We start from the raw sequence: 21,985 nt of genomic DNA, 5'->3' as shown, positions 1-21,985 counted from the left end.
CCTTCATTAGGCGGCTGCAGCTCCCAGCCCCAGCTCCACAGGCAAATCCCTCCTGACCCAGGCAGGGGTAGGGAGTAGGAGGGGAAAAGTGACGAGCGACAGGGGTGAGGGAGGAAGAGGAGTGGGCGAGGGTGGGGCCTCAGGAGAAGAAGCGGGGCAGGGGCAGGGCTTTGGGGGGAATAGGTGGGACGGGGGTGCTGTTAGGATATAGATATTCAGGCCTGTCTGCAAAGGCCTGTACTTTAAGAATTTAGGTGTATTCTTATCGCTTGGCTAGTTCTAGAGGTATAAAAGAAAGAAATCACTGTCTGCCGGTGTAAGGGCCTTCTCTTACTGTGACAGTTTGTGGCCCTGTGCTTAGGCTCAGGCCTTTGGCTAAGCAGCAGAGGCAGCCATAAGCTGGGAAGCCAACGGTCACATCCTCACATTCCAAACTAGTCACATTGAAATAAGGTGCTATTGGGCTGTTAGGCACTATCAGGACAGGATTGTATTCCTATCACCTCCAGAGAAAGGGAAGTGCCTAGAAAATGTAAAAGGAAACTTAGTTTGATAGCATCCTGTCTGGCAAGTTTCAGAGTAACAGCCGTGTTAGTCTGTATTCGCAAAAAGAAAAGGAGTACTTGTGGCACCTTAGAGACTAACCAATTTATTTGAGCATGAGCTTTCGTGAGCTCTCACTTATCAATAGCTGGGATGTGAAATCCTCACTTCTGTATTGTCTTGTCATTATAGTTCCCACTTTGCTGTTGTTTGTCTCTATAATCTCTGTCTGGTTCTGTGATTGTTCCTGTCTGCTGTATAATTAATTTTGCTGGGTGTAAACTAATTAAGGTGGTGGGATATAATTGGTTACATAATCATGTTACAATATGTTAGGATTGGTTAGTTAAATTTCAGGAAAATGATTGGTTAAGGTATAGCTAAGCAGAACTCAAGTTTTACTATATAATCTGTAGTCAATGAGGAAGTGACTGGGTGTGGGTGGGGGTGGGCATGTGGGTGTGTGAGATGGGAACAGGGAATGGGGGTAAGAAAATTGGAATCATGTTTTGCTAAAGGGGGAAATGGGAATGGGAGTAAGGAAGTTGGAATCATGTTTGGCTAAGGGTAGGAATGGGAACAGGGACACAGGTGTAAGGCTCTGTGGTGTCAGAGCTGGGAAGGAGGATCCTAAGGAAGGAAACTGAAATCATGCTTGCTGGAAGTTCACCCCAATAAACATCGAATTGTTTGCACCTTTGGACTTCGGGTATTGTTGCTCTCTGTTCATGCGAGAAGGACCAGGGAAGTAAGTGGGTGAAGGAATAAGCCCCTAACAGGTGGGACCTCACAGGGGAAAAGGCAGGGCAGGGGAGGTTCCAGCACTCCTATTGGAGTGTCCGGTTTTTAAATATTACCCACTGTAATGCCAAATAAGACTGTTTTGTTTTAGACTAATGGACGTCTCTAATTTAAAGTAGGACTGTATTTAACCATCTCATCTGCTTTTCCGCTGACCTTGCTGACCTAGTCCACATGCCTGTTAACTTCGATGTGTGTTGTAGTGGACAAGATGGCGTAACTGATGGAGGATGGCTATAAATGACAACATGTCGCACAGGGCACGTTTGGCACAGCAGATGTGTTCTGTAATGAATGTCTCAGCATTGAGTAATGTATTGACAGATGTCCGAGTCATTAAGAGCTAATTATGGAGACAGATGGTCTCAGTACAGATACAGTAGTTATACCTTTCATTGGCTTATTGATTCAGTAAATTGATAATTTTCCAAATAAGATCAGAGCATGAGAAAAAAAGATTTTGAAGGATTTTCTTTCTCCAAAATCAGTATATAAGGCATGACTTTGGGGGCGTTAGAAGCGAAGTGAAGTGAAACGCGATGCCTAATTTCTCCAGTTTTGGATTGGTATGTACGTTTCCTTTCTGTATTCTGTACAGTGCTGTATCAAGTATTTGATTGACTTTCTTAAATGACACTTCAACCAAATTAGCTATTTGACATCACGCCCTATTAAATCCGAACGTGCCAGGAAATCTGTGAAAACCTTGTCTATTTGATGTGTGCGTGCAATGGCTTAAAACCCCTGAGGACAGGGCTGGTGACGTTGAACTAATTTTGCCATCCCCTCTCTGAAGAAAACAGGGCATGAGTTTTGCAGATTCTGCAGCTCCGTGGCTCTTATTCATCCCTGCTAGCAACTATTCCACTCTCTAATTAGGGGACTTATATGGCTGCTGTGAGTACTGGAGTGTCTCACAGTCTTTTAATGCTCTGATTCTTACAATTCCCCCTGTAAGGTAGGGCTGGGCTATTAGCCGCATTTCACTAAAGAGCAACCAAGGCACAGATCCTCAATGGTATTTAGGCACCGAGTTTCCCTTATGCTCAATGGATCTGGGCCTAGGTGACTCACCTGAGGTTGGGAGTTGAATTCAGGTCTCTGAAGTGCCAGGCCAAGACTGTGACCGCTGCAGCATGCTTCCTCCCCAAGAGGCCCGCTCCCTCCATCAGCGCCTCCTGATGGCCAGCTTTTAATTCTTACCTGGGGGGACTCGGATGCAGCACCCTCTCTCATCTCGCACGGGTTCATCCCGCTCCACGTTGTACTGGATGAACTCGAAGGGCGCGAGCATCTGGAGAGCAACGGGGCGACAAAGACAGAAATCAGCTGGAAAAATGACACCAGCATCCCTCATGTGCCCATTATCAGGATCTGCCACCTTCCCTGCCCCCAGCCAGTGATTCCGTCTGGTCCTCGGGTGATTTTCACCTGCACGCAGCCCCACAGCTGTGCGACTGCAGCTGTCAAAATGTTGTGTTTTGATTTGGGGCGTATTGTAAAAATTCCAAAGTGAATTAAACTAAACCTAATTAAGGCCACTTTCATTCTGAATAACAGCACCCACACAGGGATTTAATGTGGTTTAACTAATCCACATCAAATTCACACCTCTAGTTAGTTCGGATTAATTTTCCTGGATGTCCATGTGTAGGTGAGCCCTCAGTTTAGTTTAATTCCCTTCCAAAGTGAATAAAGGCAAGACAAATTAAGGCTACAGTACTTTAATTCTGAATGAAAGTGTCTACACAGTGTCTTAATCTGGTTTAACTAATCCACTTTAATTCAGATTACATGCCTCCATGGAGATGAACACTAATACATCATTGACTATGGTCTATGGCCAATGAACCACACTGATTAGCGTGGGTTGACCATTGTAGGGGAGGCAGAATAGCATTCCTCACCTTGTGGACGAAGTTGACCCTGCCCACGGCTCCAATCTTCCCTGTGTAGTTAACAAACCCAGTGTTCCCCTCCGTGGCCCCATAGAACTCGCAGATGCGGATGGGCCCAAAGCGCTGGAGGAATTCCTTCCAGACCTCCACCCTCAGGCCATTACCCACAGCCAGCCGCACTTGGTGCTCTCGTTCATTCTCCCTCTGCAAGGGAAACAGGGTGGGGTTCCAGGAGCGGCACAGAGAGGAGGCCAGGTCTCGCCCTGGGTCTCACGCTTGTTCAGGCAGCTACCAAGGGGCCCATGCACCATACATTCCCCCATGTAAGGGGCCAGTGGCAGCCATCCAGGGAGTGGGCGCTGAACATTCGCTTTCAATATCAGAAGAAAGAGAAACCCAGCCCCTTTATGTGGCAGTAACAGCTGTGGGCAACCACCCAAGGCAGCAGGCCACGTGGCAGGGCAGAGCTAGGATATGGGGCAATGAGAGGGAGGTTTCCTGGTTGCAAACGTGGGGGCTGGGCTGTGGGAGCAAAAAGCCAGGAGGAAAAGAGCAAGTGTGACTCTGGGACGAAGCAGGGATGGAGCTTCTTGGGCACAGAGCTCGCTGGAGGGGCAGACATGGGGATCTTGCAGCCAGGAAGCTGCCTGCTGCTGTTTGTTCCCACAGTGCTCAGGGAAACAGGACTTGGCATGTTTGTTTGTTGTGGGGGGTGGGGTTGGTGAATAAACAAGATCACACCGAGAATATCCCTGACTCGACTCATTGATTTATCATCCTCGCGGAAACACCCCTGTAAGACCCCGGACTGTGGCTAAAGTAGCAACGGTGCCACAGAAACCCTATTTTGAGGCCAACACAAGCCAGAGCTCCAACGTGCTGCATAGGACAAGGGACCTTAGCTAGGAACATAGAGGGCCTTACAGGTGAAATCTCCCCGTGCACATTTGACAGCTACCCTCTTGGCTGACACACCAGAGACTGAACCAGCGACCTCGGCACTAAAAGCAGAAGCTGCTACAGCTTAAGACTGTAACAGACTCATAGCCATTGTAGGTTGGCATGGGGGGGGGACTTGTAACATACACTCACCAGTGGTTACACAGAGAACTGCCACCATAAGGCATCGATACCCCTTAAACCACTATTTTGACCATTCAGGTGGGACATACATGGCCTGATCTACATCGATGTCTGATTCACAGAGGGCCTATTACAGCTTCCAGAGTCTGGCCCCTTTTGCTCAAGCTCTAGGAGATTCTGATTTTTAGCTCTGAAAAATCCCAGTGGAGTTGCTTGAAAAATGTTTGTTCATTTGTTTACTGTTGGAAAAATGGCAAAAAATGTGACTACTGAAAAATTTCAGCGCAAGCCCAAATACTTCAGTTCTGAAATTTTGCTGTGGTGTTCATAGGACAGCTGCCTCTAGCTGGACTACATCTCCCATAATGCACCATGATGACAGAGGCGAGACCGTAGGTGCATCATGGGAGTCCCTGGTTGTTGTGCATCATGATAAACATAGTTCAGGTGCCTGATACTCCCATTCTCCTCCACAGGTTGGGCTCCTTGGTTAGACTACATCTCCGATGATGCATCATGATACCCCTCTTGGAGAGGGGAGGCAGTAGGTGCATCATGCGAGTTCCTGGTTTTAATGCATCATGGGAGATGTAGTCCACTGGAGAGCCTGACCTATAGAGGAAAATTGGAACAAGAAGCAACTAAACTATAACTCCCATGTGGCACTGTGGAAGCATTTCAGAATCAAAATATTTCAGTTTTCAGCTGAAATTTTTCGATTTTGGGGCTTGGTTTTTTTGACAAAAAATCCCAGTTTTCCATAGAAAGTAGACACTTTCTGTTAAAAAAATTTGCTTAGTCAAAAAAACAAATTTTTTCCATCAAAAAACAGTTTAGAGAGAACATTTTGTACCAGGCCTAACAATGGTTCATTCTCTGTAGTTGGTCAAGATGGTGGCCATCATAGGCCTTGAACTCATCTCTGAATTTTACCCTCAGGTGAAGGATTGGATAGGTATATAAGGGGTTAAATTAGCTTGGCTAATGACTATATCACCCTTGCCAATTTGTGTCAAGAAGTTCTGGGAAGGCCTGGAGAAATCGTGTTGGAAATACTGAACTTAAAAAGCCCCAATTACCAGGGATTGTCCTAAACAGTTTTAGCAAAGAACAGAATTCAAGGAGCAGTGACAATAGTCATGTAGGTTCCAGTCAGGAGCGGTGGAAGCTCCCTACAAGTGGGGGACCCACTGGCACCTGAACCATGTGCCCGCCTCCACACCACCTTTTCCCCCCCGAGGTCTCGCCCTCTGCTCACTCCTCTTCGCCCTCTCCACCCCATCACTTGCCCTTGTGGCCAGTGGGAAGGATGGGGCATGGCTCCTGGCCCCCCCTGTTCCAGCACCCCTGGTTCCAGTAGACAAGGCATAAAAAGGTGAACTCTTAAAACATTTGTTGCTGGTATCTGTCTGACCAGTTGGCACCAGCCAACGTGGGTTTAAACTAATTCTGTTATAAGTTGCCGATCAAAACTTATCACTGCACATTATTGTATGGAGGTGATGACTGCCTAGGCATTTAAGGCTAGTTTGGAGCAGTTGTGGCCTTGGCCTTCTGGATTTAATAAAAGATTCTGTGGTTAAATTGGTGCCGTGTTGGTACCCTGTATTAATAATAATAACAACAACACGACATAGCGGACTCCATATCGCTTCACCCCACCTCCCTCATTGGGATTAGCAACCAAGGACAATCTAGCATCCCCCCCATTCCTGAGAAAGGCGTTGGGTTACCTTGGGCGCGTTGCACAGATAGCGCATCACCTCCCCTACATACTGGATCACAGAGACATGGTATCGCCGGCAGTCATCCCAGAACTGGGAGACGGAGAACTTGGGACGCAAGATGCAGGTGGCTCCTAGGGGAGAGGGAAGGAGAGGTGATGGGGGGCACGTGAGCCCCACTGAATACAGCCTTTCCAGTCTACCCTAACCCAATAATGGCACTGAAGAGGCAATTGGTACATTGCTTATCCCACTGATTTGAATCGTCCAGCTATTGCCTTATGTTCTGCCTGACAATTTGTTAAATCCACTTGTTGTATCTCCTCTTATACTCCTTGGGGCCGGGACCATCTCTTTGTTCTGTGTTTGTACAGCACCTAGCACAACAGAGCTACAACACCTAGGTGACATCATAAAACAAACAATAATAATAATATGGCAGGAGTCACCAGGTGGCACTGCTGCGTATAGGCGTTTTCTTGGTGTTAGAGCAAATGGTTAGTCTTTGGAGACATGTTTGAATTATGGTTAGTTTTGTGAAGCAGTTTCTTTTTAGGGGAAGCTGTCAGTTTCTTTCTGACTAAAGCTGATTTTTGAGGCATAGTTAGTTGCTCCCAGTGCACCGATCATTGGTGGCAGGCTGAGATTTCTGAAAGAAAGGATTTCCCCTGCATGCTGACCACTGTTGTAATAATTGGGACTATAAATTTGTCCTATTTTTAAGCCCAACTGTAAAAAGTATGTAGAAGTTCATAAAATGTCACAATAACCTACAATAACAAATGTCAGTGGGAAAAGGAAAACTGAGGTAGTCTAAACAAAAAGTCCCATGGAGATAACTCAAGGACTGTCTTAAAGTCATGCTTGGTAAGCCCAGAAGATGTGGAACTGTCAATTAATGAACCAAAATTGTGTGTCAGAAACTAGGCCTAACTGGTGGTCAAAATAATGAGGGGACTGGCTGTTCCACTCATGACTCCCTTTGTGCATCCTTAAAGAAAGAGATTTGCGGTGGGGGAATAGAAAAAGAACGGATGGAGGCTATGTAGAAAGCTTCACCATCATGGCTGCCACCCCCACCATCTCCTGGGACATCTGGCCTCTGCCCTAATCCTCTCAGGTGTCCGGGTCAGAGAGAGGAACCCAGATGATATCACACCCATACTGGCTCCAGCTGAACCCCACACACAACCTGAGATGAAACGGGATCAGATTCGAACATCAGCGGCAACAACCACAGCTCCAGCCCACCTCAGCTAGCGTAATCTCTTTTCCCCAGAAGGATAGTTACCATTTTTGGTACCATCGGAGAGACTGTCAGACAAGCGGTGTTCTCCTTTAAAACTCTCCAGATAAAGGGAAGGGGACAGGATGTGTTCACGTGAAAGCCCTACTCAATACTTTACATTTCAAAGGCGTTAGCTGGTTTTCCTTCCTTTCTGTATCTTTAATAACAGGTTAAAAAAAAATTGACAGTGCATTTGCCGTGGCCGTAAGCGGGCTGAGCTCTCTGGATGCCAAACCCTGAATCTTGTTTAGCACTGTTTAATGTTGGACAGCGACTGGGTTGTGTTAACACCTTTGGCCCACATATTCCATCTAAATTAATACAACACCATCTCTGTGCAAGGCCTGGCATATATAATGTAAAAATAAACAACATGCCTTTAAGAATGTATCTCATCCAGTGGAAAGCCAAGCTGTGAGACTCTACAGCTTAAGAAACTTAAGGAACATAAGTATGGCCATCCTGGGTCAAACTATTGGTCCGTCAAGCCCAGTATCCTGTCCTCAGTGGCCAGTGCCAGATGCTTCGGGGGAATAAACAGAACAGGGCAATTATTGACTGATCCATCCCTTGTTGTCCAGTCCCAGCATCTGGCCATAACAGTCTTAGCCATCCTGGCTAATAGCCGCTGATGGACCTCTCCTCCATGAACTTATCTAATTCTTTTTTAATCCATTTATGCCTTTGGCCATCCCTTGGCCATGAGTTCCACAGGTTGACAACTGCGTTTTGTGAAGGAGTACTTGGCAAAGGGGTGACAATAACCTGAACAAACAGGTTTCACAGGAGCTAAATTCCACGTGGTTTAAACTTCACACTCAGAGAAGAGTTTTAGAGTCCAGCTCGGCAGAATTAGCAATAACTTAGGTGGGAAGGGAAGGGCCTGTCTCTTTGTTCCGTGACTGTACAGCGCCTAGCCCAGCGGGATTCTGGGCCACGGCTGGGGCTCAGGGTCATAGAGTTTTAAGCTAGAAAGGACCATCTGATCACCTCTCTGAGCTCCTGTATGTCACAGGGCCACCCACTCCACCAAGCACCTGCCCGCTAAACCCAACAACTGAAATGGGACCAGTATATTATAGCCCACAGGAGACATGGTGTGTGCCACAGGCAGAGAATAAGAGGGACCCTATGCAAGGCCCCGCAATGGCAGTGCAATGGTTAAGTAAGATACACCCAGATAATTCTGGCATGTGAGCCACAAGCTGCAGTGGAAGGTGAAAAACCCCTAAGGTCCCTGCCAATCTGAGCTGGGGAAAAACTCCTTCCCCACCCCACCTAATGCAATCAGTTTAACCCTGAGCACATGAGCAAGAACCATCCAGCCAAGCACCTGAGAGAGAGAATACTCAGTGCCACCTCAGAGCCCTGTCCTGTGTCCCATCTCCAGCTGCAGCCATCCCTGCTGCTTCAGAGGAAGGTGATAAAAACAAAACAACAGCAACAAAAAACAGAATACACTGGGGGGGGGGGGCAAGGGGGTATCCTTTCCTGACCCCTGCCTCTGGTCGGTTGAGACCCTGAAGCATAACCTTTCAGGAGCATAAAACATAAACCGGCAGTGAGCCTCAACTCCTTCTGGGCAGCCGTCCCAGAACCTCACCCCTCTGATGGTTAGAAACCATCTTCTAATTTCCAGCCCAAATTTGTTCAAGGCCAGTTTATATCCATATCTAGACAATAATAATAAAAATTAAGAATTAAGAATGATGTTTCCTTCAAGATGACCTGACATGGGAAAAATGCACTTTTTTGCATATTTATCTATCTACCTAGCTATCTATCTATCCCCATCCACCCCATCTATCTATCTATCTATCTCCATCCCCAACCACCTCTCCATCCATCCACCTCTCCCAGGGACGCACCCCTGCACCGTCTGTGTCTTTAGACCCGTGCCGACACTCTGTACATACCAACCTCCAAGCACCCTCCAAGTCCGACGAGCAGCGCAGCCGAGTGGTACAGCGGCAGAGGGGTGTAGATCACGTCCTTGGCTGTGACGCCACTTATGTATAACATGGTCACCATGTTGCACAGCTTCAAGTGGGTGATGATGGCAGCTTTCGGGAGTCCTTGTAGGACAAAGGGATTGCGTTTAGTAATACCTCGTGGGTTTTGTAGTGCTGTTACCTCATGGACCCCTTCTCCTTTATGAGCCAGGCTTCTTGGTTGAACTACATCTCCCATGATGCACCACAGCCAGGCATTCCCATGGTGCACTACTTCCCCTGTCAAGAGGGCATAGGTGCTGACTTTTATTTTTCCCTGTGGGTGCTCCACCCCTGTTCTGCCCTGAGGCCCCACCCCCTTTCCACCTCTTCCCCTGAGGCCCTACCCTCGCTCTACTTTGTCCTTCCCCTGCTCCACCCCCTCCCCTAAGGTGCCCCGCCCACTCACTTCTCTCCACCCTCCCCCAAGCGCCTCCTGCTAGCCACCAAACAGCTGATTTGCGGCACCACCGGACAGCTGTGGCTGGTGGGTGCTGAGCACCCGCTATGTTTTTTCTGTGGGTGCTTGAGCCCCCGAGCACCCATGGAGTCAGCGCCTATGCAAGTGGGGGCCTGAACTACAACTCCCATGAGGCACCGTGCTGGTATTTCAGAATAAAAATATTTGGTGCTTTGGCCAAAATATTTCAGTATTTGAATTTTCATTGGTCAAAATCAAAATTTGACTTTTTTTTTTTTGCCAAAAATCATGAACAATTTAGAGGAAAACAATTTTTTTTTTTGTTTTCATCCCCAAAAAATTCCATTTTCCAACCCTCTCTAGTGCTGATCCATATTTTGAAACTGGAAACGGATGCCATTTCCCAAGATGCCAGCACTTATTCCTATTAAAGCATCTCCTGGTCCCTTAGGTAGCATGCAAAGTTTACTGATGCAGAAGACTCCTGTTTAGGGCTGAGGGGAAACACGTTTTTTCCTCCCATGAAAACTGTCAGCAATTTGAAAAGTACTCCTGTCCCAAGCTTTCAAAATATCAACAAAAAATTATGAACCAAAAATTTTAAAAAATTGGTTCCAAGGAAATTAAAATTCCATCTTGACGAGTTCAAAACGTTTCATTCTGATGTTGACCTTTTCTTAACCTTTTGTGTGTGTGCAAAGTAAGGAATGTACCGGGAAAAAAAGCCATTCCTGTGGCGTATTGAAAATTGTGTTAAAATTGCAAACTCTCTCTTTAAGTGTTACGGGGTTTCCTGCTTTCAGTGTAGGGGGGGTCTGTAGGGAAGCGTGCAATTTGGAGCTTGAGCAAGCAGTCTGAAAAAAGCCAGACTAGAGCCAGGTGAGATGAGCTGGGCCTGTCTTCCTCTGTTTCTCTCTGCTTTTGGTTCTTGCGTGTTCTCGGTCTGCATTCTACGAAATAACGTTGTGTGATGCTGCACATTTCCCAATCATCTCGAGTGCCGATCAACATTTTACATCCAGAGACGGCCGCCCTCTTCCAAGATGGCTGTGCTTTTCCTATTACGAGAATCTTGAATGCCATCTCTTGTCCCTTTTCCTATTAATGGGCTTGGCAAAATTTGGGGGTTTTTTTAATCATGTTGACAGAGGTTTATTTTTAAGCATTTTTAAATTTTTTTTATTGATTTAAATTTTCACAGTTGCACAAAAATTATGACTTTAAGCATCTTCATTTATTTTTTTATCGATTTAAATTTTCACAGTTGTGGGAAATTAGGGGCTGACTTTTGTTTTTGCCAGTGGGTGCTCCTCTCCGCCCCACTCTGAGAGCAGTGGGCAGGGCCTCGGGGGGAAGAAGGCGAGCAGGGGTGGGACTTCGGCGCTGAGCGCAGGAGGAGCAGTGGGCGGGGCCCCACGCCGGGGCCCACAAAAGATTAATCCAGCCCTGGGGGTGCTGAGCACCCCCTATTTTCTTAGATGGGTGCTTGAGCCCAGGAGCACCCACAGAGTCAGCACCTATGGGCAGTCAGACAAAAGGCGGGTCAGACCACAATTATTTATTGGCAACAGATGCTAAGATTCAAAAACTTTAAATCTTTATAACCATTCAAAGACAAACTGTCAGCATCACATGTCAACATGCACAAAGGAAATATCCTTAAATCAAACTTGACTGCATTTTCAAGCAGCATTTTTCATACTTTGCCAATCTGACAATTATCAGTGGAAATATTGTTTGCTCGGCTTGGGCCTGTATGATGAAATTGACATTTGTCGACATTTACCAATAAACATCTAATCATACAAATGATTGATTGGAAGGGACCTCCATAGTCCAGTCCCCTGTGCTGAGGAAGGACTAAGTATTATCTAGACCATCCCTGAGAGGTGTTTGTCCAACCTGTCCTTAAAAACCTCCAACGATGGATATTCGGATACCACAACCTCTGTAGGTAATTTATTCCAGTGTGTAACTATCCTGACAGTTAGGAAGATTTCCCTAATGTCCAACCTAAACCTCCCTTGCTGCAATTTAAGCCCATTGCTTCTGGTCCTATCCTCAGAGGATAAAGGTAACAAAGGTATCACACTCCTCTTTATAACAACAATCTTTCCAAGCCTACTTAACAGCCAGGTACAGCTGCTCAGCACTCCCATCACAACTCCCCTCCTCACCTGTGGTGCCCGAGGTGTAAATGTAGAGTGCGGTGGATTTGCTGGTGACATTGGCTCGGAAAGCGACGGGGATCGGCTCCTCGGATGCGGCATCTATCTGGCCCTGGAGAGGCTCCACGCCAGTGGTGGGGGACTCAGCGCTCAGGTAGAAAACCCGGAGCCCTTTCTGTTGCAGGCTGGGCAGAATGTCCTCAATAGCGGCTTTGAGGTCTGAAGAGGGGGTGAGAAAGGCGTTTTTCCCCCCTGAGGAACGCGGATCACTACATCACATGCACCCAGAGGCGTATGGAGACACAGAGACAGCTGTGCACGCCAGTGCAGGCGCACACAGATACACACACAAACGCGGGACACAGCACACGCATGCAGAGGCGCACTGTGACACACGGTACCCCATGTTCCCCCCGTACCCCCGTGTTCACCACCGCGAGATGGCCAGGGGATGGTTTGTACACAGCATGCCTCGTGAGGTGTCATGGGCAAAGCCTGAACTGAATGAACCTCATTATCCTGTTGAAAGGCATGTGTGTCATCCTTGGGCATGAAGCTGTGAGAAACGCCCACGGGCCAGCCCCTCAGAGAGGACAGAGAAACGGCAAACACAGAGGCCGTACGTGCCAAAGCTCATGTTGATCAGGAATGGAGGAAGCTCCCTAAAAGTGGGGAGCCACCGTCGCCTGAACCCCGTCTCCACCCTCATGCCACCCCATCTCCCTGAGTCCTGCCCCCCACACCAGCCCTCCTCCGCCAAGTCCTGCCCCTGCACTGCTCCTTCTCCCTGAGCCCTGCCCCCCGCACCACCCCCTACCTGAGGCCTCACCCTCACACTTCCCATTCCACCCCGAGCCCCCACCCGCACCCCACCCCTCCCCCCAAGGCCTGCTCCTGCACTGTCCCTTCTCCCTGAGCCCTGCCCCCCACACCACCCCTCTACCTGAGTCCTCACCCTCACACTTCCCATTCCCCCCCCCGAGCCCCGACCCGCACCCCACCCCTCCCCCCAAGGCCCCACCCCTCCTCCCCCAAGACCTGCTCCTGCACTGCCTCTTCTCCCTGAGCCCTGTCCCCTGCACCACCCCTCTCCCCGCCCCTGTTAGCTCCTGTCCAACCCTCCCCACCCCGTCGCTCACCCTTACGGCCCCGTAAAAAGTGATGGGGCCCTGCCCCCCATCCCCTGCATTCTAGTGCCCCTGAGTAGACAAAAGGCGCAAGCAACAAAGTGCAATTCATAATGAAGAAAATGGTCAGCAGCTCACGTCCCCCATGAGACCGCATGGATGACACCGCATGGATTTTTCCAGACCCTGGAGAAAAGCATAAATGAGGGACAGCGACATCACCGTGGCCTGCCTCTTCCCCCATCTCTACACAGGGAAGCAAGATCGCCTGGAAAACAAAGAGCTCCCCATTGAGACTTTGGTAGGGGCTGGACCTACCTGGAAGGCGTTCCACTTAGCATGGACTGCTGTGATGTTTTGGGGGAGAGAAATCTCTTGCTTTTAGAATGATAAGCCTGGTAAAGTTTAGGCTTTAGGTTGTGGTTTTGTGGTTTTATTTTCTTTTGTAACCAGTTCTAATCTTCTATGCCACTGCCCCTTAAAAACTTAAAATCCCTGTTTCTCTAGTTAATTCACTTCTTCTGATGTCGAATCTAAACCAGTGAGTTTTTCTAAGTGTTTGGGGGATTTGCTCATGTCCACTACCCTTTGAAGAAGTAGCGAACTAATGAATGAGCTTGCATTGATCAAGGAAGTCTTGAGCAGTGTAAGACACACATTTCTGGGGGGCAAGGCTGGGGGAACTTGCTCCCTGTAGTGCAGTTGATGAGTGGCTGGACGCGTTTTCATGTAACTTTGCTAGGTGTGTGTCTGCATGCTGCTCTCTGAGTGAACAGAGCCTGGTGGGATTTGCTGTTCAGTAGCGTAGCAGCGTAGGAGACACCCTGGCCAGGAGAGTTAAAGGGGGTGCGGGGGTTCCACAGTCCAGGGACATGTCACACACACACAGATACAAAGTTCAACACACATCTATACCTAACTCAGGCACAGACACATACACAAGGGCACCAGAAAAATACACCAAGTCAACCACGTTGACTCCAAGGGAGCAGGGCCGATTCACACCAATGGAGTGACACTGATTTACACCACCTAGGGATCTAGCTCATTTTATTGATGGGGAAACTGAGGCACAGAGCAGGGACATGAGTCATCCCAAACCACACAGCAAGTCAGGGCTAGAACTGTGATAGAGTCCAGGGCTCCGAGGCCCTGGCCCTGTGTAGGCATCTACAGATAGATGTAAAGGCCTAAATTGAGACCCTCGGGGTTGAAAATTATGGCTCTAAATTATTGAGCCAATGGTTACAGGTGCTGCATGCAGGATCAGTTCGTGATAAGCCTTCCAGCAAAAGAATTTTATACTTTTATCTAACTTCTCAGTGTCTGTGCTGTGAACACAACAATGTTCCCTCTCTGGGCCTCATCTTCCCCTCCCACCTCTTGTTTATGTAGAGTGTCAGCTGTTTGGGGCGGGGACTGTCCCTGTGGAGTCTCCATCACTGACAATTTTTAAATCAAGCTGGGATGTTTTTCTGAAAGATCTGCTCCAGGGGTACTGTGGGGACGTCCTCTGGCCCGTGCTAGACAAGAGGCCAGACTAGAGGCTCACAATGGTCCCGCCTGGCCTTGCAATCCATGCATGCAGGCTTGATCTCATCCGGAGTCTCTCTGGGGGCTCCTGAGATAACAACCATGGGAGGAAGAAAAAGCAGCTTTTTCCCTATTGCACGGGGCTAATTCCCAGATCAAAGCCAGCATTAGATTTGCCCTCTGCCTTTTACTGTTGATTCTAACTACACCAGGAAGATTCCGGCAGGGGAGTGTCCTAAGCCCCTGGTAGCTAGGGAAGGAGGTGTCTGCTTATCGCTTTATGATCCTTCTTTTATAGATGTCCCATTATCCTGATCCTTATCAGCACCACGTCTCATCTGAGCCTCAGGATGATTAACTAGACGTCCTTTCTCCCTGCTGATCTTGCAAACACACAAAGAAACCTTTCACAGAGCTTGTCCTTAGGCATTTATATGGCACTAATTCACTAGGGGCCTCTTGTAGGTCTCCCATTGACTTCAGATGGGGCAGAGATAGCTATCGGGGACCTACAGATCACGGGGAGATTTGAACCCTCATTGCTGGTGCCAGAGAGCCAAGGATTAAAAACGCATGGGAACAGACTTACAGCTTGCCTGGGTATATGATTAATTGTATTCCACCAAGGTTAGGAGAGCCTGGGGTGAGAGTTACTTGGAAAGTGCTGGATTATTCTCTGGCCCCGTGTTGTGTAAGAGGTCAGGGTCGATCTAGTGGCTCTTTCAGGCCAAGGGGGTTGTAAACCAGGCTGGAGGTTCAGCAGCAGTTTCACTGCAATGAGGCTTTCACCAAATCCAATAGGAATTTAAAGCTATCCATCCACTGGCCCTGGAGTTTGACAGCAAATCCCATTTTATGCTGCCTTGGCCATGTGCTGGAATTCTGACCAACTTCAGGCATCCTGTGGCCACCTCCCTGTCTCTGCAAGCAGGATCCCAGCATGCTGAGTGGAGAGCGCACCTGTTTAGCTTGGTACTTGGAGCCCACCCATGAGGCAGGGAAATGGCTTTTCATTGCTGTTTTGCAGCAGGGAAACTGAGGCATGCTACAAGATCAAGGCCAGAATTTCCAGAACAGCTCCCCTCCCATCTATGAACAGCACACTGCACCAGCCAGGGGGAAGAGGGGTCAGGACACCTGGGTTCTATCCCTCAACTTTGCCCTGGACCTGCTGCATGAAGCTGGACAAATGTGGATGAGCTGTTTCCCCTTCTGCCCTTTGTCTCTCTAGACTAGGAGCTCTTTCAGACAGGAGCTGCCTCTAATTATGTACCCGTGCAGTGCCCAGCACAATAAAATATACTATCTAGGTCTGTTCACCAAGCAGTCTCAAAGCACTTCACAAAGATATCTTTATTCCCATTCCACACTTTGGGAAACTGAGGCACAGGGTGTGGAAGCCCAGGGCCAACCACCAAGCCAGTGTAGACCCCAGATCCCAGATCAGAGTTCAGGCCACTAGGCCACATAACCCAACAAGACCCTGATCTGACGAGACCCTCTACCTGCTACCATAACAATTGTAATTTAGGCCTTAAAGATAAGAGGCCAAATTTTCAATGGTGGGACTAGTGTAAAAATCTGCTCATGAGTCTCACAACTGGGAGCTCTGCTGGATGCATATGAGAAAAAACACCCTTGCTGAGATGCCAAAGCTCAGATCCCCAAAGATATTTCAGACACCTAACTCCTGTCGGTTTCAACCTTTGAGGCTCTGGGTCCTTTGTGAAATTTTGCCCCTCTCCAGAATCTGAGCAATAGCTAGGAACCAGACAGGAGTTTTCCAGGTCCCAGCCCAACACCTTAACAACAGCTGGGCGAATAACCAATTTTTTGGGTTCTTTGGCAATTTTCGAAAGTTGAAGGGAGAAAGAAAATCATTTGGGATCAGCCCAAAGCCAAAAGTTTTCAAAGTTTCAGATGACACGAAAGCAGAGGCAAAAATTGTTTCAAATGGGATGAAAGGTTTAGTCTCAATCTGAAGCGCTTTTAGGCTTTCAATAAACAAAATGAAAAGGAAAGACAATTTGGAAGCAAAAAGTCTTTTCCAACCAAACGCTCCAAACAGTTTGTTTGAACCTTTTCCAAACAAAACATTGCAATTTGTTGGGCTGGAAATGACTTTTTCATCTAAAAACTTCCTTTCCTTTTAATTGTATGTCTCAATCTTTTTCAGAATGCTTCCCCCCCCGCCTCCTCCCTCCCCCCCCCCCAAAAAAAGAAGCAATTTGATGAAAGCAAAACAAATTCCTGCAGTCACAGAGTCATAGAAATGTAGGACTGGAAAGGACCTCAAGAGGTCATCTAGTCCAGTCCCCTGCACTCAAGGCAGGCCTAAGTAATAACTAGATCATCCCTGACAGGTGTTTGTCCAACCTGCTTTTAAAAACCTCCAGTGACAAAGATTCCACAACCTTCCTGGGCAATTTATTCCTGTGCTTAACCACCCTGACAGGAAGTTTTTCCTAATGTCCAACCTAAACCATCCTTGCTGCATTTTAAGCCCATTGCTTCCTGTCCTATCCTCAGAGGTTAACGAGAACAATTTTTCACCCTCTTCTTTTTAACTGTCTTTTATGTAATTGAAATCTGTTATCATGTCCCCTCTTCTCTAGACTAAACAAACCCTGTTTTTTCAATCTTCCCTCATAAGTCATGTTTTCTAGATCTTTAATAATTTTTTTGCAAAAAGAAAAGGAGTATTTGTGGCACCTTAGAGACTAACCAATTTATTTGAGCATAAGCTTTCGTGAGCTACAGCTCACTTCATCGGATGCACACAAGCTTATGCTCAAATAAATTGGTTAGTCTCTAAGGTGCCACAAGTACTCCTTTTCTTTTTGCGAATACAGACTAACACGGCTGCTACTCTGAAACCAATAATTTTTTTGTTGCTCTTCTCTGGACTTTCTCCAATTTGTCCACATCTGCCCTGAAACGTGGTGCCCAAAACGGGACACAATACTCTAGTTGAGGCCTAATCAGCGAGGAGTAGAGCAGAAATGTTTGGGCAAAGTTGAAACTAGACAAAATCAGACTGGAAAGAAGGCTTCTGCACCTTTACCAGTGAGGGTGATTAAGAATTGGAGTAACTTACCAAGAGTAGGTGGGAAATGCTCCGTCACTGGCAGTTTTTAAATCAGGATTGGATTTTTTTTAAAAGATACGCTCTAGTTCACGCAGGGATTAGATCAGGGGAGTTCTAGGCCTGTGTTCTTGGACCTGTGTTATACAGAGCTAAAACCAGATAATTACAATGGTCCCTTCTGGCTGGAACCCATGAATTTATAAAACAGCCATCGCACGTGAGTATGGTTAAAAGCATTCAAGGCTACAGGGCCCAATTAGGACAAGCAACTGGAGCCAGGAGAGGCAGGATTTAATGGCTGTGCAGCCTTGGGCAGGTCGCTGACCCACTTTGTGCCTCAGTTTCCCCCTGTCAATGCCCTCCCGGTAGCCTGGGATTAGTCTTAATAGCTGTGGAGTTTTATTGCCTCTATTAGGTGCCAAAGGTGGGCATGTATGTGTATGCTGGGGTGTGGCTGTCATCATAACCTCTGTCCTCGAACTCTAAGAGAGGCATTATACTCCGAGGGGACTTTAGCATGAGCTAGATCAGGGGTTCTCAAACTGGGGGTCGGGACCCCTCGGGGGTAACAAAGTTATTACATGGGGAAGTTGCGAGCTGTCAGCCTCCACCCCAAACCCTGCTTTGCCTCCAGCATTTATAATGGTGTTAAATATATAAAAAAGTGTTTTTAATGTATAAGGGAGGGTCGCACTCAGAGGCTTGCTGTGTGAGAGGGGTCACCAGTACAAAAGTCTGAGAACCCCTGAGCTAGATAGTCCCCACCAAACACACGCACACACAGACACACACACAGATATATACACGGGTGCACACAAATACACATGCAAGAGACACACACAAATACAGACACACAAACTAATGTATACACATGCATGCACAAAAACACATGTAGACAGAGACACACAACAATAGACACACACAGGCATACACACAAATACATACCCATGCAGGTGCACTTGCAGAGAGACCCACAAAAACATTCAGGTGCACACACCCATGAACAAATGCACACACACCAATGCCTACACACACACAGAAGAACACACACATTCAAACACACACAGGCACCCAATGACGCACACAAACGCACACTTACTTTCTCACACATACACAAAACAAATAGATGCATCCATACACACCCACAGAACAATAATAGGAATCCCTGGTGAATCACTTTTCATCTGTAGAAACAGAGACTGGACGGGACTGGCCAAATATCACCCATCAGGCACACACAGGCATTAAAAAAGAACACACACAAATGCATGCACACACGCACATACACAAACACCAGCACACACCTCTAGACCAGCACACATGCATATAAATCCCCACAAACGCACACACAAATGCACTCGCGCACACATACACAAACACACACTAAACACGTACACCTAAACCAGCGCGCATGCACATAAACAACCACACACACACACAAATGCATGCACACACACATGCAAACACACACTAACACGCACCTCTAGACCAGCACACATGTACATAAATACCCACACACAAACGCACACACACACAAACGCACACCTAGACCAGCACACAAACACACAAAGATACACATCCATGCTTCCATGCACATGCTCCCAGACAAATGTGCACACACCCCTGCCCAAACACACATGCAGGGAACAGCCACACAAACAAACCACACGCACACATGCTCCCAAACCCCTGCCTGCACACCCCGCTGCAAACAGCCACACACAAACACGTGTGTGCGCACACACAAAAGCACCGCGGCAAGTGCTTTGAACTGCCAAACCTTTTCCTTGTCCTCTTAACCCTGGTTGCCTGAGCCTTTGCCTTGACTCAGTCTGGGCATAATCTCTCTGCACTATCCCCTAGAAACTGAATAAACGTGCAACTTAACTCCTTGGCTGGCAAGCTGGGACGGGGGATTCGCGAGAATGGTCACAGTCCTGAGAAAATTACCGTATGGAGAGAGACTGCAACTGGGGACCTGGCACTGACCTAGAGCAGTGGGGGATGCTGGGAGCCAGGACTTCTGGATTCTATCCCTGGCTCTGGGAGGGGAGTGGGGGCTAGTGGTTAGAGCAGGGGGGCTGGGAGCCAGGACTCCTGGATTCTATCCCTGGCTCTGGGAGGGGAGTGGGGGCTAGTGGTTAGAGCAGGGGGGCTGGGAGCCAGGACTCCTGGGTTCTATCCCTAGCTCTGGGGGGGAGTGGGGGCTAGTGGTTAGAGCAGGGGGGCTGGGAGCCAGGACTCCTGGGTTCTATCCCTGGCTCGGGGGGGGGGGAGTGGGGGCTAGTGGTTAGAGCAGGGGGGCTGGGAGCCAGGACTCCTGGGCTCTATCCCTGGCTCTGGGGGTCTAGCAGTTTAGAGCAGGAGGCAGAGGAGGGCTGCCCCCAAATCCATGCCAGGTTTCCCACGGAGCACAGTGGCCACAGTGGCTCCAAAGTGATGGTACCCACGCCATGCAGCTGTGATCCAGGCACACCCACAGTTGAGTGCCTCCTGCTCCCTCAGCTGGCAGGACAAATGCCCTGTGTGCAGCCGGGCCCCGCTCACCACCCTCACTCTGCAGTCGTTGACCGCTGTGCGAACAATCCAGGAATCCTGGCTCCCAGCCCCACTCTGCTCTAACCACTAGATCCCTCTCCCCTCCCAGAGCTGGGGACAAAACCCAAGAGTCCTGGCTCCCAACCCCCCTGCTGTAATCACTGCAGCCTACCCCAGAGGTGAAAGTAAGCTGGTATGGTATGACATACCAGTAAGAGCTGGTACACAGCCAACCATATCGGCAGGGCCGCTGATGCGGTGGGGGGGGGGGGCAAAAGGGGCAGCTACCCAGGGGCCCGGCAATTTAAAGGGGCTGGGGCTCCTGGCAGTGGCCCGAGCCCTTTAAATCACCACCGGGCCTGGATGAAGGGCAGGCTGGCTGGGGAAGTCTGCCCCCATCCCCACCCCTTCTGCCCAAGGTCCCACCCAGTTGAGCCCCCCGCCCTGTTCAGGACCAAAGCAGCCCTGCATACTGGTAAGTCCCTTAAGTTACTTTCACCCCTGCCCCACTCCCCTTCCAGAGCCAAGATAGAACCCAGGTGTCCTGGTTCCTAGCGCACTGGGCTCTAACCACTTCACCCAGCTGAGATGAGAGGTCAGACCCCCCTAAGGCAGTGAAGTTGTGAATTGCCCCTAAGCCGGTGGAGGTCGCATGCCTCTGCCCCTGGGGTGGATCAGAGACCCAACCAGCATGGGCGGTCCCCTGCCCCCTTGCTGCAGGAACACCTTGCACTGCGATGGAGCTCACTGTGGAGCGCATCCCTGGGATGCAGCTTGTCCCAGCTCACCAGGAGACGTGATCCAAGGTGGTAGCAGCCTCCCCACTCACCTGGGGTAGTGAGCAGCACCGTGGCCCCGCAGGCGCCGAGCGAATGCAGCAGGGAGTTGGCGCGTATGTTGGTGTTCAGGCACGCCATGGCACAGCCGATCTTCGCCAGCCCCAGCCAAACCCAGAGGTAGGCAGGGATGTTCAGCAGGAAGACGGCCACCGAGTCCCCTTCCCGCAGCCCCACGCCGTCCCGCAGGACCCGAGCCGCCTGGCTGCTGCGCCGGTCTATGTCCCGGTAGGTGTAGACCTGCTCCCCGAAAAGCAGCAGGGCTTTCTCCGGGTGGCTCTGCACCTTCTCCAAGAAGGTATCGAGCAGGGTGAGGGGAGGGCGGCATTGGAGCCGACGCAGACATCTGTATCCCTTGTGGACGATGGACAGCGATGTGGCCAGGTCCTGCCACCAGTAGGGGAAAAGCAGGTTCCCCAGCAGGGGCAGCAGGAGCAGCAGCCCGGCTAGGGCTGTGCACAGAGCAAGCATGGCTCGGCTGGCCTCTGGGACCCAGGGCTCCACCGCAACCTCCCAGAAGCTCTGCTGTGCGTGTGCATAAAACTGACAAAGTGCTGGGAGTTGCCAGCTTTCCCCTCCCCCCCTTCACATGAGGCTGATTCCAGGAAGGCCTGGCTGGGAGTCAAGGCCTGGCGTTATTCACAGCGGGCGGGGCGGGAGAGCTACCAAAGTCCCTCCCACTGACTGCTCCTTGCACCCAGGTCAGGCTGAGTGGGATGGGACATTCCAGAGCTGGTGTCGGGCCGAGGGGCACCTTGTGGGGCGCTCTCCCACCAGCAAGGGCTATCTAGGCTGCCGCAGAGGGGAGAGTTTTTTCCTAGCCGTCTAGTGAATGAGGATACGCGGTCCTCACAAATTCAAATAGGAATTGGTAGTTTGGAAAGTCTCAAGCTCAATTTCACCCCCTTCTCTCCCCCCCCGCCCCCAAATATACAACCTTCTGCAA

At 49.2% G+C, this 21,985-nt stretch overlaps 1 protein-coding gene across 1 annotated transcript in view; it reads right to left on the bottom strand.

The window, feature by feature from the left end:
• SLC27A5 (solute carrier family 27 member 5) overlaps positions 1-21,560 on the bottom strand; it is a 32,889-nt gene extending 11,329 nt beyond the window's left edge. The window contains exons 1-6 of the mRNA XM_073322018.1: positions 21,033-21,560; positions 11,927-12,136; positions 9,254-9,412; positions 6,059-6,183; positions 3,252-3,446; positions 2,548-2,638 (exon numbers count right to left, since the gene is read on the bottom strand). Of these exons, the coding sequence (XP_073178119.1) occupies positions 2,548-2,638; positions 3,252-3,446; positions 6,059-6,183; positions 9,254-9,412; positions 11,927-12,136; positions 21,033-21,510 (1,258 nt within the window). The 5' untranslated portion in view covers positions 21,511-21,560. The remainder of the gene's footprint in view (positions 1-2,547; positions 2,639-3,251; positions 3,447-6,058; positions 6,184-9,253; positions 9,413-11,926; positions 12,137-21,032) is intronic.
• Positions 21,561-21,985: the final 425 nt, after the last annotated feature.

This window comes from Lepidochelys kempii, chromosome 23 (genome assembly GCF_965140265.1).
Source record: "Lepidochelys kempii isolate rLepKem1 chromosome 23, rLepKem1.hap2, whole genome shotgun sequence".
NCBI classification, from domain to species: Eukaryota; Metazoa; Chordata; order Testudines; family Cheloniidae; genus Lepidochelys; species Lepidochelys kempii.
The sequence above is the reverse complement of the archived record's forward strand: the minus strand, read 5'-3'. Positions and strand labels throughout refer to the sequence as shown.